Below are 22,561 nucleotides of genomic sequence, written 5' to 3'. Positions count from 1 at the left end.
CCACACAACTTTGCAAGAATGGAAAGACCTTAGGGAGAGTGGGACAGGAAAAGGAAATAAAGGCAACAAAATATATGATCATGGTATGCAAAGTGAGGCAATGGTGATGATATTGATGTAAATAGGTTAGGGCTTGTAAATTAAGATGATGCCTGGAAGGAATGTAAAAAAAAAAAAGAATTTAAGCTTGACATTGCTTTGAAGAAAGCATAGGACATACCATATTTACTCGCATAATGATCACACCTTTTTGTCAAAAAAATTGACGCAAATTCAGGGATGCGATCATTACGCAGGTTAAATTTCCCGCGAAAAGGATTTTTTTTTTTTCATCGCACATTTGCTGCAGGATGACAACAGGTCAAGCAGGCGGCTGCCGCTGTACGATTGCGCTGTAATAGTGCGGAACACCAAAACAAAAACGGCGGCCGGCAGAGCAAGCTAAACGCACTGAACACTATTTTTTTTTCCTCTTGTGAGTGCATTACGCGCATTGAAACAGTTTCTTCCGTATCAGTAATGAGTAATATCGTTAATATACCATAGCCATGTCCACTTTGAAGGGACAGAAACAGAAATGGGCGCGGTTAGCTGCCAGTAACATAGAAACACATGGCGGGCGTGCTGCGGAAACTGCAGCTTTTGTCTTCACTACTATCCTGATACGGCACGTTTCCGCTAACGGTGGGCAAATATCTTAGCTGTGTTACAAGCGCTGGTGTATGATTAGGGTACACTTCTAACGTATCAGTGTAAACATGGCCACTATCGTGGCCGCTCGCAATTTGTTGCGTGCCCCCGAGTGCACGCGAGAACAATCGAAAGGCACGTTTTTGTCGTTGTTGTTGGCCAAAACCATTATGCCTACAAGTAATATAGCCAAGGCAAGTTTGGTTGTAGATTTTTTTTTTTTCATAGGAGTGCAGAAAGTGATGAAAGGAATGAAATGGGTCATCTGCTTAAGAATGTTTGGTGCGTGCAGACCGCTTGGTATGTCTTCAAGAGTCATTCACGTAGCATTTGACAGCATTCGACAAATAATAAACGCGATCATCATTAGCTAGACTTGGCACACAACATATCGAGAAGTTAATCAGTGAATTGTTTTTAATCACTTGAATATGTGCTTCGATTTCTCGTGCTAGCAATGTCTGCCTCTTTAAGTAATCCAGACACGACATATTGCTGCGAGAAGTTTGGGGTGCGATCATTACATGGGAAAGAAAGAAAATCTAGTTTTGCCGACAAAATTCAGGGGTGCGATCATTACGCAAGTGCTATCATTATGCGAGTAAATACGGTAGTAGACTTCATAGATATTAAGATATTTTGGAAGCAGACCCCATTCTACTGAGATAACATGTCCTTGTATGCGCACATAATATGGTGCCTTGTGTGGAAGAAAAGGATATATACTAAACCACAAGCCAGTTACAACTGACTCATGGAGTTCAATGTTCAAAAACAACACTGTCTATGAGAGATGCCATAGTAGGGGTGCTTCAAATTACATTTGACCATATGGTGTTCTTGCACCCAGTGATTGGTACAAGTGTTTTTCTGCATTGCACCTCCATCGGGACATGGCCACTACAGCAGAAAACCAAAGCTGCGATTTCATGCTCAGCAGCAGCACAAACACCATAGACACCATGCAATCACAGGCAGTTCCCAAGCCACCTACCATGTGGTGGCACTAGGCCACTGCATGAAGTAGACAAAAAATTTAGGCGACAGTTTTATTTAGCAGACAAACAAGTAGCCGTGGCGTGACATACCGACAATTGTCAATTTTTTCATGTAAAAAGAAAGAATAAAAGGCAGAAAAACCTTGTCCTTTTCTGCTGTACAGAAGGCAAACAAGAATAACAAAACAAGACGAACATTATCACATATTATTGTATCACAACTTACCATAATAGTAACTAGCTGGCGTTCTTTGCAAATATCCACTGCACACTTGCATGCTTTCCCATAGTTGAACCTCATGCAGTACCACCAGTTTCAGAACAATAAAGTTGCTACACCCCCTCCTTGCACTACTTTCACTTCTCTTCAAACATTGCCGCACAAACTATATGTTGTCACACACCTTCTATTCTCTCTGGTATGCAGTCACAAGTACCTATACAAAACTCGCATAGATACCAACACCACTTTCAGCTCTACTTAATAAATAATGTTTAAAACGTATGGCTGCCATGACATGCTTTTGGCTCTTGCAGTCGCTTCTGGCCCCAGAAAGCATGGTCTCTGAGATCTGCTATCAAGGGAACCATCAGTAGCTGTAGGAACTGGGACACCACCTATTGCTTATGGCCAATATAGAGCGCAAAAGCACAGCCTTAGAGATGGGTTCCTGTTACTCAGGCAGAGCTGTTGCGAGAGGCTCCGAGTTGTATGCCACCTATAGAGAAATTCGATAGATATATGGCAGTTATGATATGTTTTCAGCTGCTGGACCCGCTTCCGACATTTGCAAAAGACAAATAAAGTTTTCTTTATGATCACGATCAAAAAAAGCCTGGCCTTCAAGGTTTGGCCATTGGTGCTGTTGCTTCGAGGGTGCCATCCCAGGGATTTTGATTTGGACAATACCTACACCAATTACCACTGCCAAGAGTAGCCAGAAACTAGCCAAGTCACCAATCAGGATTTTCGGTTGTCAGAAGCATGTAAATCTAAAAGCAGCTAATTTGGCAAGAAGTCCGCAAACCTGGTGACTCTGGCTGCACGCATGTGCAGCGCATATCGCATGCCAAGTACACAATCACCACAGTCATGCAGCTATGCAGTGGCATGTCCTTATATTAAGCAAGGAAGTGATGCAAACTAATTAAGCCACAGGCGCACACCCACTGAGGCTGGTTGTGAAGCCTGAATGCTTCGCCTCCTCGGTGTTTTATGCTTCGAGTAATTGTTTGTGGAGTACACGAATGTGCAGTGGTTTCTCATGAATCTCCAATGACTCTAAATAACAAAATGATAGCTAAATATTAGCTAGAGTGCATGGCATTGAAACGCTACACACCCTGTCAACAAAAGGTAATGTAAGCACATCAATTTCTGGTCACGCAAGCCATAGAGGAAAAAACGCAGCTCAGTGGCGTTTAGAGAGCTGGGTTCAAGAGTAGCTTAAGGATTACGTGAGCACTTTCTAAACTACAATATCATTAAGTTCAGCCCTAAGGATTTCATCCCCCATTTTGCTTTTACTTTGGTGTTGGCTTTGTAGGAAAAAAAGTTGCAGTTTCACCTGAAAGGCGAAGCATCGATTGTGATAGCAAAGTAGTGGACAGCTATACGAAGTAAGGATAGTAGCTTTATCGGCCGTATAAACTTAAAAACACAGGCTTACTAAGTAAATTAACAAGCATGGTGTCACATGTGCACAAGCAAACATGAACACATCTCACTCAATGACCGCTGAAACTTGCTGTCGAAGCACTGGAGTGAGGAAGCACAGCAGCAGCAGCGAGTGAATAGACATTCGTGCTGTCTCTCACATAAACACGAAATAAGCCATTGTCCCCGTCACAGATGGTTTTGAAGATACAACAGGCCGGCCGAGTGCGCGGAATTGCCCGGCCGCCCACAGTAAAACGCAGCCCCCTTCAGTACCCTCCCTCCAGAGCCTTACGTGTGATGGAAGACGGCACACTTCCTCCCCGCTTTCGTACCTTGCGTGCGCGACATTAAGCCATGATCGCCAGCTCCCCCTTGCACGCTTTCACTTGCACATACAGCATACGAGGCACGGCCACAATTTTATCACCTTTTGACTTTATGCAGAACCTCGCAGCGACGCCGATGGCAGAACTGCACCTGGAGTGTCCATATAATTGCTATCGCATTAAAGGATAAACATAACAAGCAAACAGCAATGCTCAAAACATGCGTCGTTATCACAAGCATCACTGCCAAGATCATATCCTTCGTACTATTGCACGAAACATGCACTTGCTCAGCTAAAACTCTGCCTTCGACAATATTGTAAACAGGGTGCCAATACAACAACCATCCTTTACACAGTTTCCTTTGTGTCCATTTTGTAAAGGTGCACGTCAATGCGTGTCAATGAGGGCTAAGGAAAATACAGCTTGTAATATCATCAAGTGTTTTAGGGTTTATATAGTCCTTGAATATAGTTAAAGAGGATTAATTTGTTTTTCCGTTTATATTTAGAACAAGGGAAAATATAACCTGCAACTTACTGCCGATGCACTCTCAACCCAAAGCCGACGCATGTTGTACTTTACCAAATGAACACTGAGAACGGCTGTTCACCACAGACTTTTTCCATTTTGTAGGGCACATCTACAAGCTTACTATGTGCATGTGCAGACTGACCCAGACTATGAGCAGACTATGAGTAGTACTCATAGTCTGGGTCAGTCTGAGTACTTATATAGTGTGATCTCTTCGTACACCAAAAGATTCCAGGGCACTCACTTCCCGGCCCTGGTGAGTGATGAGCCAACGCCCGAGTCTCGCCTCTCAGAGGTGTACGCCGGCCTGTCGTTCTCCTCGGGGACTCCTCTGCCCGTGGATCCCGATCCCACGCTACCAGTGTCCGTCACCCGTTGCGTGTCTTGTTGTCGCTGCTGCTCCTCCTGTTGCTGCTGCTGCTGTTGCTGCTGTTGCTGTTGCTGCAAGGACATGCCTAGAAAAGGGAGCAGGGATTTGACAAGGTTAGCAGGATGGCCTCGATACAACTCCATAGCAGGTGCTCAATGCTTGTTGCAGCAACTACATAACAAGCATCTCCTGCAATGTCTTTCGCAGTTGGGAGGACATTGCAGCAAAGAGAGTGGAGACGGAGGATGGAAACCTGGGTCGCACATATGGAAGTGCACAGCAAATGAAAACAGGCACCAAGACACTGGACACATTATGAACATTCAGCAAGAAGCACAATCACAAAGAAAAGGAAAGAAAGAGAGATAGAGATTGGGGTACGGAAAAAGTGTCGCAATTTCGTCCGAAAGGTGAAGCATCAATTCTGACAGCAAATTATTAGACAGTTATACGAAGTAACAATACTAGATTTATAGGCCGTATAAACTTGTAAACACTGGTCTACGAACTAAATTAACAAACATGGTGTCACGCGCGCACAGGCAAACATGAACACATCTCGCTTGATGGCCACGCACTTGCTGTCAAAACGTTGGCGTGAGGAAGAGTGGCAGCAGCAGCAGCCAGTGAATCGCCCTTTGTGCTCCCTCTGGCTTCAACGCGAACTAAGCGGCCAGAATACAACACACATGAAGGCATCAGCCCTCCGCAGATGGCTTTCAAGATAGGGCCTACGCGGCCGCTCTCAGCCGCGCCATTAGCAGCCGCCGCCGCAGTAGAAAGCTCCCCCACGCTTCACCCCCTCCCCCCCCTCGCTTGTCTGCTGCCTTGCGCGCGATGGAAGACGGCGCGCTTCTTCCCCGCGTTCCTCCACTGCGCGCGCTAGAATGCGCCACCACATCCTTCTCGGCTCACGCTTGCGCGCTTTCACTCCCACCCACAGCATACGGCGCACGGCCGCGATGTTACCGCACTTAAACTTTATACGGAACATCACTGCGACGGTGACGCCGACGAGGACGGAAATGAGCCTAGAGTGTCCATATAATTGCTACTGCAATAAATAAAAAGCCTGCTGACCGCAACATAACTGTCTAGCTGCACGGCTGATACCCGAACATCAGTCAGTAGTGTGTGGAAGGAGAAAAAGGACAAAAAGATGAGAGTTAGGAAGGAAGAGAGTGCTCAGAACTGGTAACTCTGCTGGCATAAGGTCATCTGCGCACGGCAGACGCACTCAGTAGAAACGCTTGAAAGCGAGGAATCCCGCGCACCAGCGTGGTCGAACGGCAAAGCAGCAATGACAGCAGCAAATGACAAAGGTATTCGGCATGCACAATCCATTCGCAGACGCTTGGGCTATTGAGAAAACCACAATGCGGTCGCCGGCCCACCGCCACTATACAACGGTTCTGGGCTCGAACCACGGGCGGAACTAAGGCGCCGTCTAAAATTTACGACACGAGCAACGACACAATGTCCACGGTGCAGCTCACCCTGGTTGTTGGGAGCTTCGCCGGCGGGCACGTTGTCGTAGACGCTCGCGCGGCCATGCTCCGAGCTGGCCGACAGCCAGCGCGCCGAAGGCTGCTGGTTCTTGTGCCTGGACCGGAAGCTTCCAGTCTTACGCCGGTGTGCCAGCTGGGGCGAGCACTCGGAATCGCTGAGCGCGTGGTTCTCGGGACCTAAGTGGTTAGACCATGGGCCCCCTGCTCCGCCACCCGCCGTGGGATCGCCGCCGGCGCCGGGACCTGCAGCACGTGCATGCGCGCTTGTTCGATCACCACCGCTATGAACAAATAATGCGCAGCTATGCAAACCTTAAACGGACGCCCACTAGGCCAAGGTAACGCTGAAGCCATGGATTAGCGGTATTAAGAGTCAATTGTGCCGCGCGCGCGTCAGGGTGATCGTAGTACGGAGCACTGGATTTCTCGACCTGCACTGTTAAAGAGATTTTCCTGGATGCTGGCGAAACCTGCTGGTAAAATGCTGCCAACCTCATTTCCGTAAATAGAAAAGCGAATAGCTCGAAAAACGCACAATCCATAATACAGGAAATTTGTTATAGCATCCGTAGTGATCAATACTTATTCCCTTTACCCCTTTCTCCAGCACAGGGTAGCCAGCCGGTACTTACACTGGCCAACCTCCCTGTCTTTCCTCCCCTTTGCCTCCTCTCCTCCTCCGTAATTTACAAAACAGACCAACAAAAGAGAGAAGTGCATAAGCAAACATACTTCACACACATTACTTCGAGGGATCATGAATGCAACGGATGTGGTTGTAACAGATAATATAAGTACAGATAACCACGCCACATAAGGCATGAGAAACTAAAGGCAGCCGGAAGTTCAAGACACATACCAAGAATGGTATGTGTCTTCTTTTCACGATCTACTACCCACGATCCCTCTTTCTGCTCTCGCCTCAGGTGGCAAACCAGGCGTTACAGCGGGAGTGCCGACCCGGCCACGCAAGGGTGCACAGGGTTGGGGTGCGCTAAACAAGCGGCCTAATGTTTTACGGCCATGAATGGTGGGGCCATATAACATATTTATATTCCTTCCGAGAAAACCACACGTTTGAGTCTTTGGGAGCTATCCGCGACAAAGGTATAAAGGCAAAACGCACACGCAGTATTGACGCACACAGCGCTGAATTTCAACAAAGTTTATCCTTACTCGTGGAATGGTCATAAGTACAGAACTTGGGAGTCTGTGGGTGCTGCAAAGAGACGACTACGCACTTTCTGTGCAACTGTCTTCGTGTCAGTGCACAAAGAAAAGCGTTTTACGCCACGCTTCACAAGCTTGACAACAGTCCCCTTATCCCCTTACGGAAAACGATTCTTGTCGGACCCTGGTCACAGCCGGCGTCACCCAGAGTTGCTTTAAAAGAGCCAGTGTGTCTTTTTAGAAGTAACAGCACTGATATATATATATGGGGGGATATTATATATACATGCACATCCAAAGCACTTGTTGAAATCCCGGTGAAGCGAATATTTACTGAAGTTGTTAGTTAAATGCTTTACTAACGGCAACGTGTACAATTTTGTTTGCTTTCATGCCAAGCAAAGTGTGATCTCAAGGAATGTTTATGCTTATCTACCCCAAGGGTCACAGCGTTACTGCCATGCAATTTTTATGTTTATGCACTACAGCACTCACAAGCTATGCCGGAATACAAGCTCCAAATCAGGTGGATGCATATTGTGAGAGACGTATATACGCAGCCATGTCACAAGGACGAAGGCGATGTACAATGCTTGTCGAGGGAAGAATGACGATGAGAGGTGCATGCACGTAAAGGTATCACGCACATCGAACAACATCTCGGGATTCTGTACCTCTTGTGCCACAGTGGCACAAATCAATTTTGGAGGATTGGCCAAGAACGGACACGCCTCCAGTGGCGCATACCGAATGTATAAATCAAAGAAAATAAATTAAACCAAAGAATTCGTTAAATATAATTCCCCAGTGCGCTAACAGATCGGTGTGCTTTACAGATGCCTGTGAGCCGACATTATGTGTTCAGGTTTTACGTAGGAAGTTATTTTTTTGTTATGCAGAACAGCGGCGCACATATCAGCCCGTTCGCGGGAACTTTCATTGGGCACATATATAGCGTTTTGTATGCATATTCACAAACATGTTCACCGAGAATAGCGACCGTCCCAACAGAAGGTGAGCGGGCGTCTATTTCTCTAGCCCGGCCGTGGCTGCGCTGGCTGTGCGGCCGGCTGAGCGCATATATACGCGGCCTGAGCGCCCAATCTTGAAGCGATATTTTGCGGCGGCTGCAAAGGTTGGTCGATCCGAGATGGCCTGCATGGTGGCTTCACGTGCGCCGTCTTCGCACGTGTCTAATTGTTGAAGGTCGTGTAATCTCGAGAGTTTCGGAGACGCGCTGGCTCGGGAGGCAGCACGAAGCGTTCGCTCACCTCTGCCTACGTTGTTCGCGCCAGCGTTGCGAAAGCAAGTGTTCGCAGTCATCGACCGAAATCTGTTCATGTTTGTGTGTGCGCGGGTGAAATCAATTTAATAAGCGAGTGAATGTTTACTGCAAATTATACGCACGATAAAAGTACATCCTTACTTATTGCGGATAATACTTCGCAATCGCTATCGGTGCAACGCCTTTCGCGCGAAACTGCAACTTTTTTTTTTTCGTCAGCCAATCATGCAAACAGACTGTGCAGACTGTTTATTGCAAGAGTTTCTCACTCAGTATACGCGTGTTTGGACGCACTCTGTTCGGGGGCGCATTTTATCGTACACCAAGCCGCGTGCATAGCGCTCTTCGGGGAGCCATAAACTGTTTTGTGGCGTGACAAAAGGCGGCCAATGGGGCGCGCGGAAATTTCACTCCCGACCGAGCGATGCACGGGCGTGCCCATACGTGGAGGTCGCTAGCACGGGAGATTTGAAAGCGAAAGAAGAAAAAATGGAAGGGGGGAGGAAGGGGAAAGCAGACAGGACTGAAGGGGTGAGGAAAAAAAAAAATATACGACGCTATCGGGGGGAATAAATAACGAAAGAAGACATCGCCCCGAAAGGTGTGACCTCAAAAATGGAATGCGGAGAGCCTAGCACGCGCGCCAGTCGGGCGCCCTCATCAAGGCCTAATGACCCTCGAAAGGTTAACGACCAGAGAAAGCGAGGTTCGTCACGAGCAGCCAACTGGCGTCTTCGTGGTCGGCGTTAACAGCGTCCTACCGCGACCACCACGTGCAGTCTTCCAAGAAAGCCACAACTCCTACGGGGAGCGCCGCGTCGCCAGCGCAGTTTCACTCGGTCGCAATTACCAGTCAGCGCCGCCGTTTAGAGCGACGACATTCTAGTGCTCGACCCCTTAACCGTTGTGCTTCCCGAGCCGCGCCCGACTCTGAAGATGTGCCGTCAAGTGGTCGAGAATACGGCGGCCTGCACTGCGGCGCCGCGACAGAGGAACACTACAGTAATGTCTTCAGGCGCAGCCACGCCTGCGCACAAATCGTCACGCATTGCCGCATTCGGCTATCGTACACACTTTGTGCGGCACATCGAGACGAGTTACGTCCGCGCACTAATTATTCGGCAATTGCCTCCGACTCAGTCGAAGCGCTGGACACTACAGCGCCCGAAAGCTCATTAAATGCAAGTCAAGTTTCCTGTTGTTACAAAGTGGTAATATCGATATTCGGGTGCGCTAAATGCAGCTTAATAAACAAAAAAGAAAAAAAGAAGCTGAACAAACGACATGGCCGGGGTTTGTACCTGCGTACTTCGGTGCGAACGTAGAGAGGTGGCGTGCACGGCTCAAGTATAGCCTCGCATGAACGGTCCAGCACTAGCCTCGAAGGCGCACACCTAATAACAATAGTTTCAAACTTCCTTGCCGCACGGATGAATGGATAGGCCCAAAGGCTTGATGAACGCCTAAACGAACTCTCCTCACGCCTCCCTACCCAACTATCACCGAATCAAGCTCCATTAGTGGCGCCTGCAAGAAACAGATCCTAAGATACTGCAGCTAGAACGACTGCCTGCTCATCGCATGTGCAGGCTCCGAAACATTCGAAGCAGTCGAAATATCACAGCGTCCCCACACGACGCCGCCAGCCGTACCAGTGGGGAATTACTGCCAGTCAAACTACGACAGCAGCCACACCACACTTTCACGGCATGTCCCTCCGCAACACTAATCAAGCTAGGACATCGCCACATTCGGGCGAGCTTTAATTATTCCTTCGTTAGTGCAAGTCTGACAGGAGACAGTCTGAACTTACCCTAACACATACTTCCCTCACGTGAGTGCTCATAACGCCTGCGTGCATCAAAGAACTTATTTTCCGAAGATAAAAGCGAAATAACGTAGCCTGCCACAGTGTAGAAGTTCACGTAAGCTGTAAACTGGCACGTCACATTTGTCTGATTGAAATGTTCTAACTGATGCACTGCAGTGATGCAGCGATGCAGTGCTGAATTACAGCCGAACCCCGTTAATTCAGCACTCACGGGACCGCAAGATTTGGTCGAATTGTCCGCAATTATGAACTAACGAATAGCGGCAAAATGAACGAATTATAACCATTCTTGTTGCTTGAATTAGTCTGCAACGTACAAATGGTTTCCAACGGAACACACTGACACGGACAGAAAGAGACGACGGGACACGCTGGACTGTAGCGCAGTGTGGGGCCTTTCTCTGCAATGTCTTTTTACTTCTTCCTCTTAATAATAATATTTGGGGTTTTACGTGCCAAAACCACTTTCTGATTATGAGGCACGCCGTAGTGGAGGACTCCGGAAATTTTGACCACCTGGGGTTCTTTAACGTGCACCTAAATCTAAGCACACGGGTGTTTTCGCATTTCGCCCCCATTGAAGTGCGGCCGCCGTGGCCGGGATTCGATCCCGCGACGTCGTGCTCAGCAGCCAAACACCATAGCCACTGAGCAACCCCAGCGGGTTACTTCTTCCTCTTGAAGCGCGACTCGACCCGCTGGGGTTGCTCAGTGGCTATGGTGTTTGGCTGCTGAGCACGACGTCGCGGGATCGAATCCCGGCCACGGCGGCCGCACTTCAATGGGGGCGAAATGCGAAAACACCTGTGTGCTTAGATTCAGGCGCACGTTAAAGAACCCCAGGTGGTCAAAATTTCCGGAGTCCTCCACTACGGCCTGCCTCATAATCGGAAAGTGCTTTTGGCACGTGAAACCCCATAATTAAATTTTTTTTTAAATTTTAAGCGCGACTCAACCAACATGCGGCGAAGAGCGCCGACAGGTTTAAACGCTGCCTCAGCGCTAAACTGTCACGTTGCTGACGGTTGTCACTTTGTTTTTGCGAATAATGATCCATGTCAGCCAGGTATATGAAACGTTAAGTTGTCTGCCCATTACACTGCATTTGAAAGAGATTGTTTTGAAACTTATAACTGACGTATTGCTCCTTCACTGCTCTCTGTTCATTCTTCAAACATGCCGTACACGACAGGAACCACATTCCCACCTGATTAGTCGGTACAACAGACACTTATGGTTCTCGCAGATACCACGCCAAGATAGTCTGAGTCGCGATATGGAATTATTTTTATTTGCACACATCTCATTAGCTTACCGCACTCCTTTTCTTCTTATTTTTTTTTGTGTGTGTGGATGCATTCCCTTCAGTATCAGTCATGAAGCAACCGTTTGATGACAGTGTTGTTTGTTTGCTCCCTCTTTTTTTTCCTGTGCTATTAGATAACTTTAGCTGAGCGTTTACGGTCCCCTCCGCTGAGGTCGGTGCGCACTTAGATAGTTTTAGCAGAGCTTTAACGCATAGCGCGAGCGTTCCCGTATATCGGCAGCTACGACTGCGCATGCGCGGTGCTTGGCGGGCTTCGGTATAAGTTTACTCAATGCTTCCTCACGGGAGCCACTGTGTAACAGAGTAATAATACCCGTGCCACAAGGGCACTGCATTAAATTTTAATGCATTAAATTTTAATGCCATTCGTGGGGTTCCACACCGACATGCTCAATGGCGTTAAAGTTTTATGCCATTCGGGGTGTAGTGCGTATTCGTAACTCACTTCGCCATCAAATGCGTATTCTCGTTCCCAATGTCTCCACATTCTGACAGTACTAAACGAATTTGTAGCGAAAAACAATCAATATGTTCTTCACTTTCTTTTAAAAAGCACTCTTTTTTTTTTCGCAACGTAGTGCATTCTCACAACCATCGCAACTCACCGAGCCATCGAATTCATCGAAAGCTTTGGCTTCAAACAGTTTGCGGCTGGGTTCAAAAATGAAATTCTTGAAGTAAACTGCATAAAATACGCCTATTAATATTTTCACGCCATTTCGCAAATGCTTGCAGCCTAAGTAATTTTTTTTTAATTGTATTACGATTGGCAAGCAGCCCTAACCGTTTCACTGCAGCTATCGCCATCGGGACGTTTGATTTTATTAAGTATGCGCTTGTAGCAGTGACTGAAATATAATGGCATTAAGAAACTTAAGGCCTCACATTTTTAATGGCATAAACCTCGCCCTTGTCGCACGGCTATTAATATCACGGGAGAATTAGGATCGAAGCGGGCAGCCTCGGTGCTGCCATGTTGCGCAAACACGGCATACGGCGGAGCGCCCCGGTACAAACTTATATCGGAGCCCGCTAAACTCTGCGAATACGCAGCGTTGGCAGCTGGTATAAGGTAACGCTCGCGGTATACGGTAACGTTCTGCTAAATCTGTCTATGAGCATGCAGCCGCGTAGCGGCAGCGCTGATACGCTTGCGCACGACGCCCACGACGGCTGCCGGTAGGCCAAGCGCAGCTCCCCCGCCCCCTCCCCGAACGCTTCCTGGCCGAGAGATCGAAGCGTGACGGTCTTTGTGGTATTGCGGCCAAGCTCACTGCGCGCTGCTCTCGCCTATATGGAAGACGCGCTTATCAAAAATGCGAAATACACGCAGTTCCACGCAGCGCGTGAGCGCGCGAAATGGGAGCAGACCGCAAAGTTACGCTCTGCTAATACACTCTCTGCGCGCTTGGTTAGAGCCCCTTCCCTCTCCATCGCGCGTCGGCCCCCGCTGGTGCAATCAAACGCGTTCAATTATAGCATGCGCGCTCCGTGCGTACCTTGTTGCGAGGCGCCGCCGCGCTTCTTGCGGCGCCGGTTCCCGCGCAGGCTGTCCATCCTGCGGAGGATGGCGTCGCGGATCCGCTCCGAGCCGCTGCGCCGGAGCTTGGGCCCCGGCGAGCCCTCCAGGTCGGCGCCCACCAGGCGCTCGTCGCTCGTCGACAGCCGGCTGTCGGGACTGCTGCGCGGCTCGTCCAGGAACACGCTGTCGTGCGAGCTGTACGCCTCGGCGGGCTGCTGCTGCTGCTGGGGCTGCGGCACGTGCTGAGGCGTGCGCGAGGAGGAACCCCCCGTGGGGGTGACCACCACGGGCAGGGGCGGAGAGACCCGCGACCAGCGCCGGCTGCTCCGGTGGAACTGCCAGTTGTAGCTGAGCGCGGGGCCTTCCTCCTCGTCGCTGTCGTGGTGCATCTGCGGCGGTCAAACCACGGTGGTTTCGGCACTGACTGCCTCTTTCTAGGGCGACGACTGCCTCCCATTTATATAGGACGACAAAACGAAAATATTTGCCGAAGAAGATTCACATCACTGACGATCATTAAAATCTGTGGCGATAGCCGCCTAAACAATCATTAACCCCCCGTTCTCTCTCGTTAGCTATTTGATGAACTCTACAGTGCTTGGCGAAATCCTTTCGTTTAACACTTAAGCGAAACAGTGCCGCGGATCGAAGCGCGACGGATTAGTGCGAAGACCGACCGGGTACCTCCGTTCAAAGCTTCCTAACCCTAAGCAAAGCTGGGAGACAGTACGCCGAAATCTAGCAGTGACGACACAGCTCTCAAATCCTCTTCTTAATGAGAACACGAAAACAAATTGCTGCTCGCGATTCTCAAGAGCAAGCATGCCTGTGTACTGACCACTTCAATGGACACGTGTTGTAGGACACACCATTCTGAATCAGTCAGCGCCACACTGTCTTGTTTTTTCAACCGTCTGCGACCCTCTACATGCAGTCCTTAGCCCCGGCACATCAATATGCTTCTCAATCCGCAGCTGCGATCCGACATCACGAGCTTAAGTATACATTTTCATGATCGGGGATGCTACGACTCTGGTAATGAACTCTTCCATTACACACGGAGTTATTTTTTTATGCGAAGCATATTACGAGGGCTCAACCCAGCTCCTCAGGCGCGGCGGTGACCATGAAATCACGTGACACCGTGACGTCACGACAGAGGAGAAGTGGCTTTGGCTCAACTCTTGCAAGACGGGCTGGGTGGGAATCGAACCAGGGTCTCCGGAGTGTGGGACGGAGACGCTACCACTGAGCCACGAGTACAACGCTTCAAAGCGGTACAAAAGCGCCTCTAGTGAATGCGGTGTTGCCTTAGAAACGCGCTGTTTCTAAGGCGTGCGTCTCTTGCTCAGGCGCACATTTCGTTGCCGCGCCGAACGCTGCTTTGCTCGACGCTCACCGCGTCCAATGCGGGGCGCGTAGTCGCTGCCCTGTAGCCCATTGTCTTACACCCCTTGGCGGGTCGACGGGAACGCTGTCGCGTTCCACTCTTGAAGGCGAAGAAGTAATGCATGAGTTGTTTCTTCGTCTAGCCGAACCAAATATAGCCAAGCAACAGCAGTTCACCAGGCTAAACAGTGGTTCAACAACTAAAATAAAGGCTAGTATGCTTCGCATCCTGGGCTTAACCTTACCTAAGCCACAGCCATTTTTTCTCACAAGCATGTTTATGGACGAGTTGGTATTCTAGTCTTGCGGCAAGCAGCGCACGAAAAAATTAATACGAAGGAAAGAAAGACGGACACAGCACTAAATGAACGTATAATTTTACAATAATATTAATAATAATAATAGTTTTGCTATAGGAACGGTAAAAATATATGCTCTCCGGTTTGGGTCATCGGCTCATCTACGTAAAAAAATATGGTTCAATATGGTTTCGCCCCATCCTACAAATAATTAGGCAACCATCCTTGCCCTAAGAGAAGGTCGACGTGCCGGATATCACAAAATGAACGTCAGAAAACAGAACTTTCTCGAATTGTGAAAGTAAAGTGGCAGGGTTCACGAACGCCCTCAAGCAATTGTGCCTCGCAATACCCGACACGAGCACCTGCCCCCGACAACGTGATCCCGTCGCGGAGGAGAAAACTCGCGCGCGCTCTATCGTCTCCTCTTATTAATCGTCGAGCGAGCGTAATGACCTCCTCGAAATTACGAAACGAATCTCCAAACATAAAACAAGGGAAATAACGGCCAGTCAATAACTTGGCAACACGTGGCAGCAAGCTGTGCGCTTCCCTCCTGCACTTAATTTAGCTCGACATTCCAACAGATAAGAGACGCGTCGATGCACGTGTATAAGCAAAATAATGTCACGAAGGAACTCCTGCGCCGCGATACAGACACAGCGAAGCTTTCGATTAGCAATTTAGCGCAGTGCAAGGAATATTCGCGGTGTCAAAACGCAGGCTGTCGAAGTCCTGCGGGACCATCAAATTCGGCAGGCGCCACCGAGGTCTCGATTTCGTTAGAGACCTTTTCGTGGCCACTAAATAAATGCTACTTTACACGCCATAACGCAGCCATGCTGAGGAAAATCGTCTTACCGATTGCTTCACCAGGCCGTCGCTTTTCAACTTGGCGCTTTTGTTCAGGGTGTTGAGTCTCCTGCGTTAACAAAAATATGCGCACATTAACGGACATTATAAGACAACGCGAATTTGAAGTCTGTACATGAAACTTATACTACACAGTCATTGCTGGTATAAGTTGTAACGAGAACACACACACACACACACATACACACACACACACACACACACACACACACACACGCGCACACGCACGCACGCACGCACCCACGCTGTCAAGAATGGCGAGCTGCGAAACAAGATTGCCACACAGTTACGACAGGGCGACACGACGCGCACCTCTCCCTCTCCGTCGCTGCAGCTGGGAGGCGTTCAAAGAAGCGGCCTTTGCGCTGGAATCCGCCGCCTTCCACCCGCCCCAACGACATTGTGACGGAACTAGTTCGGCGTGTGTGAACAATGATTCCGGAGTTCGCCAACGCGGAGCTGATTTGACACGCATGGACAAGCTGCCGTGGGGACAACGTATTTTGGTGCGTCTCACGCTTCGGCACCCCGCCAACGCCGTCGTCGGGCATCAGAGCGCGGTTGCCTTTGTGTCTGTAAACTGATCTGCAGAGCCGCGGCGAGTTGGTGATGAGTAAACGAACAGTCGCCGCGTCGTAGGACCGGCGGATCGAGTGTATAAAAACTGTGGTTGTGCGAATGCTGAGGACACTTCTCTTGAGCAGTCATGTTAGACTGAGTCACTTCTCTTGAGCAGTCATGTTAGACTGAGACACTTCTCTTGAGCAGTCATGTTAGACTGAGTCACTTCTCTTGAGCAGTCATGTTAGACTGAGTCACTTCTCTTGAGCAGTCATGTTAGACTGAGTCACTTCTCTCATGCAGTCCTGTTGGGCTAATACTCTTTTTCTCAAGCAGTCATGTTAGACTGATTTAATTCCTGTAAATAAACCCTTCTTCCTCGTTCTCGATGAGAAATAGTTCTTCACTTCATCAACGATCTCAGCGTAAATAAGTTGGACGACGACATGGGCCAGCTACCTCCGAATTCATGCCGTACTCCAATCTTGGCAAAGGACCACGGACGATGGGATTGAGCCCCCAATCCTGACAACTGGCTGACAGCGGTGAGATGGACTTTGCGACATGGTGCTGTATCTGCGGTGAGTGCTTGGTTTTTGCTTTGACTCTCTAGGCTTCATTTTGTGGTTGTTCTGTTTAGAACAGTAGGGAAGCTAGATTGTTGTGTGTTAGCTAGGTTGTGTTTACCTAGCTTGATTTAGAGAGCAGAATCAAGGCAGTAAAACAGCAGTCATGGAGTTAAGGACACTACTGAGAGACGAGTTGTTGATTGTTGGTGAGGAACTGGGCCTAGATGTACGCAAGGAAATGCTCAAATCGGAATTATTGGAGCTAATTTCCAATCAGGCCAGTGAGGAAGATATTGAAATGGGAATGGAACTTCTCAAAAAGAGAGAGAAACGGGAAAGAGAAAGAGAAGAACGGGACCGAGAAAGAGAAGAAAGGGACAGAGAAAAGCAAGAGAGAGAGGAACGCGATAAAGATCGCGAGTTTCAGTTAAGGAAAATGCAACTTGAACTTGAAAGCAAACGTTTGGAGTTGTCTCAAGGAAGTGAAGGCGCTCTGGGACGATCAAGTGAGGCAGAATCGTACCACATGGACAGGCTATTGAAGCCATTTGAGGTCGGGACCGACATAGGCTTGTTCCTAAGCAATTTTGAAAGGACTTGCGAGAAGATGAACTTCGGCCCGAGTACATGGCCACAGCGGTTGCTGTCTATGTTGCCGTGTGAGGCGGCGGAAGTAATCGCCAGATTGAGTGTGCAGGATGCATATGATTATGCAAAAGTTAAGGCTAGTCTCCTGAAGAAATACCGCCTTTCAGCCGAAGCTTTTCGGCAAAGGTTTAGGAGTACAGGCAAGAAAGATAGCGAGGGCTATCCGGAGTTTGCATATAGCTTAAAGGCCAACCTAGTCGAGTGGCTTAAAAGCGCGGAAGCGTACGACAGCAGAGACATGATCATTGAATGCATGTGTCTAGAGCAGTTTTACAAAACCATCCCCCAAGCTGTGAAACTGTGGGTGCAAGACAGAGGTAATGTAAACACTGTGGAAAGGGCGGCTGAATTAGCCGAAGAGTACGCAACCCGTAGAAAGTTGAACGCCGAGGAGGGAAACTGGGACGGTCGAAATGGACCGCGGAAACCATTTGCGTTCAAAAAGGGTGCGCAAACTAGACGATCAGAGCCTGTAGACATGGCGGAAAAGCCCGCAGAAAAGAGCGAGGAGAAACTTAACGGAGAAACCGCACAAAAAGAACAGAAAAGAAAATTCGAATCTGTTAGACCAATTCGCTGTTACAAATGCCACAAACTGGGACATATAGCTGTAAACTGCGAGAAGTCTAGCGTAGTTTTTTCCTACGTGGAGGAAAAAGATGAGAATATGGAACTTTTAAGTCCATATCTCCACGACCTGCAAGTTAATGGAAAACCATGCCGAGTGCTAAGAGACAGTGCCGCCACGCTGGACATTGTCCATCCGTCTTACGTGATGGTAGATGACTTCACCGGAGAAGTAGCATGGATAAAACAGGTTGTAGAACACAGCGTGCGTCTGCCCATGGCCAAAGTCAAAATCAGTGGACCATTCGGGGAGCTAGAGACTGAGGCTGCAGTTTCCAAATTTTTGTCACTGCAGTATCCCTACATCTTTTCGAATCGTTCGAATCAGTTACTGCGTGACAAATGGCTCAAACTGGGAGAGGGCATAGTACAGGCATTGACCCGAGGCCAAGCTCGTAAGATCGCGGCGCTTTCGGCTGAAAATGCTCAAGCTCCTCCAGCGGAAGCAGAAAAGGGGATAACTTCAACACCCGAATCCGAGCTAGGCCCGAGGGACAAAAGAACGGTTGAGGAGAGCCTGCCAGCTGACCAGCTCAAGGAGAGCGTAGCACTAGAGTGTCAGAGTTCTAGCCTGCAGGAAGAGCAAGCAGACGCGCTCACAAGCGAGACAGGGTCGTTATTATCACCGGCCTCAAAGAACTTTGATCAACTCTTACGCGTGGATAGAGAGTCACTGGCAGCTGAGCAAAAGAATGATGAGAGCTTAGCTAGATTACGTGACACAGCTAAAGAAGGCATTGCTAGGCGCAACGTAACGATACATGAGAGAGGAGGATTGTTGTATCGGCATTACAGAGATCGAAAGGGTAGGATTTTAGATCAGTTAGTCATACCTACTAAGTATAGGGAGGACCTTTTGAGTCTTTGTCATGGAAATGGGTGGTCCGGCCACCTAGGCATAAACAGATCAAAGGAAAGATTGCTTATGGAATACTACTGGCCTGGCTGTTTCAAAGATGTAGAAAACTTTGTAAGATCATGCGACGCCTGCCAGCGTTCTGGTAAACCAGGAGAGACTTGGAAAGCTCCACTGAAGGTAGTGCCCTTAATAACAGAGCCTTTCAGACGAGTTGTAATAGACACGGTGGGGCCTCTTCCAAAAACAAAATCAGGCTACAGGTACTTGTTTACCATGCTGTGTCCGGCTACCAAGTTTCCAGAAGCAATCCCTTTGAAAGAGCTCAGCTCCACCGAAGTAGTAGACGCGCTTTTGACAGTGTTTGCACGAGTTGGGTTTCCAGCCGAAATTCAGGCAGATCAAGGGTCAGTATTCACGAGCGCACTGACTTCCACATTCTTGCAAAAGTGCGGAGTAAAGTTAATACACAGTTCTGTCTATCACCCTCAGTCTAACAGTGTAGAGAGGTGGCATTCGGTGCTTAAGCGAGTTTTGCGTGCGCTCTGTTACGAGCACAAGGAGGACTGGGAGAACTGTCTGCCGGCAACTTTGTTTGCTTTGCGAACAGTTCCACATGAGGCGACAGGGTTCTCACCAGCAGAACTAGTGTATGGGAGGACACTCCGGTCTCCACTGAGAATGTTAAGAGAGATGTGGGAGGAAAGAGGGGAGAGTCCAACCGTGGTTGAATACGTGCTAAATTTACTGGAATGGCTAAGCGCAACCCGAGAACTAGTCGGAAAGAACATGGAAATAGCTCAAAGGAACGCCAAATTCTATTACGACAAGAATGCGAGGCTTCGTACGTTTAAAGTCGACTTAACGATGAAAGCGGAAAAGGGTAGGTTTGGTTGTTCGCAGGTTACTTATCTGGGCCATGTTGTCGGTCAGGACATGAGACGGCCGGCTGAGCTGAACATAGCTACGATTGGAGAATTTTCTCAGCCGCGCCCGAAAACGGACCTTCGTTCATTTTTGGGACTTGTGGGGTACTATCAACGGTACATTCCGAATTACTCGCTATTGGCAAGTCCATTAACAGACATCCTCCGAAAGGGAGCACCGAGTAACGTACACTGGGATAAGGACAAAGAGAACGCTTTCCAAAGTTTGAAAACGCTACTGGTTTCTCGCCCTGTGCTTCGCGCGCCAGACTACACAAAGGAATTCATAGTTCAATGCGACGCAAGCGACAGAGGTATGGGCGTGGTACTTAGTCAGGTCGGCGACGATAACGAGGAGCATCCTATCCTCTACGCCAGCCGTAAACTAAATGTAAGAGAGGAAGCCTACAGCGCTTCAGAGAAGGAATGCGCTTGTTTGGTTTGGGCCGCCCAGAAGTTGTCGTGTTACTTGTACGGAGCGAAGTTCATCTTCGAGACCGACCACTGTCCTCTGACGTGGCTCAATCAAATGTCACACAAAAACGGCCGCTTGCTCCGATGGAGCCTCACTCTCCAAGAGTACAACTTCTCCGTTAGATATAAGAAGGGAAAGTTGCATAGCAATGCGGATGGTTTGAGCAGGCTAATTTGAATTCTGCGTTTGAGGGTCCCGCCTAAATTTTAGGGTTACTAGTGTTAGCTTTTCTTTAGGCGAAGAAAATCCCCTCTCATTCAGCAGAATTCCCTCCATTAATTGCTGAATTTGTCAGCAGGAATTTGCTTCAGAAATTGGCATAGTGAAATGTAGCATTTTTTTTGTTTCTGCACTTATGTTATTGTTGTTTTTTTGAAGCCTAGCGAGTCTAAAGTGAGAGCCAATGCACGTCATCTCGGCGCAGAGCCGTGTTGTGGGGTTCATTTTGCAGTTGCCTGTCCTTGTTGGATGTTTTGGGGCGGTGGCATCAATGCACAAGTGGTCGCTGCGAGCCAAGACATCAATCCCCCCCTGACCAGCAGCCGTTCTCTTCCTGCCTAGCGGTTGTCAGCGCTAGACAGTCGAGACTTTCCGGGCCATGGAGGCGCTGTCAAGAATGGCGAGCTGCGAAACAAGATTGCCACACAGTTACGACAGGGCGACACGACGCGCACCTCTCCCTCTCCGTCGCTGCAGCTGGGAGGCGTTCAAAGAAGCGGCCTTTGCGCTGGAATCCGCCGCCTTCCACCCGCCCCAACGACATTGTGACGGAACTAGTTCGGCGTGTGTGAACAATGATGCCGGAGTTCCCCAACGCGGAGCTGATTTGACACGCATGGACAAGCTGCCGTGGGGACAACGTATTTTGGTGCGTCTCACGCTTCGGCACCCCGCCAACGCCGTCGTCGGGCATCAGAGCGCGGTTGCCTTTGTGTCTGTAAACTGATCTGCAGAGCCGCGGCGAGTTGGTGATGAGTAAACGAACAGTCGCCGCGTCGTAGGACCGGCGGATCGAGTGTATAAAAACTGTGGTTGTGCGAATGCTGAGGACACTTCTCTTGAGCAGTCATGTTAGACTGAGTCACTTCTCTTGAGCAGTCATGTTAGACTGAGACACTTCTCTTGAGCAGTCATGTTAGACTGAGTCACTTTTCTTGAGCAGTCATGTTAGACTGAGTCACTTCTCTTGAGCAGTCATGTTAGACTGAGTCACTTCTCTCATGCAGTCCTGTTGGGCTAATACTCTTTTTCTCAAGCAGTCATGTTAGACTGATTTAATTTCTGTAAATAAACCCTTCTTCCTCGTTCTCGATGAGAAATAGTTCTTCACTTCATCAACGATCTCAGCGTAAATAAGTTGGACGACGACATGGGCCAGCTACCTCCGAATTCATGCCGTACTCCAATCTTGGCAAAGGACCACGGACGATGGGATTGAGCCCCCAATCCTGACAACGCACACACACATACACACGCACACACACACACACACGCCCGCACGCACGCAGGCACAAACACACACACAAACAAAAGAATTGTTGAAGCGCGCTTCTTTATTACTTTCTATTATTATTTTTTTCTGCGACATCGATTGCATAAGGACACGCTGGCACGGGAGACTGGTGTCGGCTATACTCCTCTGTCATACGAGAAGTGTAGAGATATGATATATGCACGCCGAATAACGAGTAGTGGCACACCATCGAAGAGTTACTAGCAAACAAGGATGTGCATATTTATCGATTACCGCTCTCAGTGGCACGCGATATTAGCATGAGTCGATCTTGCTGAAAACACGTGTTTAAGAACTATATAGGGCGTTCTTTTCATCTTTATCTTTTTCTTGTGTGGGTGTGTTTATTTTTACTACCAGAATTTTTAAAAATCGCATGTGGCAGGACAGCATAATCGCAGTCCTTGAGCTGGATTACTTGAAGCGACACGGACCTTACTTGCATGAGAAATCATAATACAGAATCGTCAAATTAATTAAGAAATACTAATTAATCTCTTAATTATTCAATTCGGACAGAAATTCCGATTCACTAATTGAAGCCGTTGAGTTCGAAAGGTGTATCCACTAGGAACGAATTTTCACGGGGACATAAGTTCCCAGA

At 48.6% G+C, this 22,561-nt stretch overlaps 2 protein-coding genes across 8 annotated transcripts in view; both read right to left on the bottom strand.

The window, feature by feature from the left end:
- The window catches only part of LOC135903923 (RWD domain-containing protein 2A), a 481,045-nt gene that overhangs the window by 23,300 nt on the left and 435,184 nt on the right, over positions 1–22,561 (bottom strand). The window lies entirely within an intron of this gene.
- Positions 1–22,561, bottom strand: part of cv-c (crossveinless c) — a 448,361-nt gene that overhangs the window by 32,137 nt on the left and 393,663 nt on the right. For all 7 annotated transcript variants that reach the window (XM_065434288.2, XM_065434291.2, XM_065434292.2 and 4 more), the window contains 4 exons: positions 15,771–15,831; positions 13,199–13,610; positions 6,075–6,329; positions 4,453–4,663 (listed from right to left, as the gene is read on the bottom strand). In XM_065434288.2, the coding sequence (XP_065290360.1) occupies positions 4,453–4,663; positions 6,075–6,329; positions 13,199–13,610; positions 15,771–15,831 (939 nt within the window). The remainder of the gene's footprint in view (positions 1–4,452; positions 4,664–6,074; positions 6,330–13,198; positions 13,611–15,770; positions 15,832–22,561) is intronic.

The sequence above is a fragment of the Dermacentor albipictus genome, chromosome 3, assembly GCF_038994185.2.
Source record: "Dermacentor albipictus isolate Rhodes 1998 colony chromosome 3, USDA_Dalb.pri_finalv2, whole genome shotgun sequence".
Taxonomy (NCBI): Eukaryota; Metazoa; Arthropoda; class Arachnida; order Ixodida; family Ixodidae; genus Dermacentor; species Dermacentor albipictus.
This window is presented reverse-complemented; position numbering and strand designations above follow the sequence as displayed.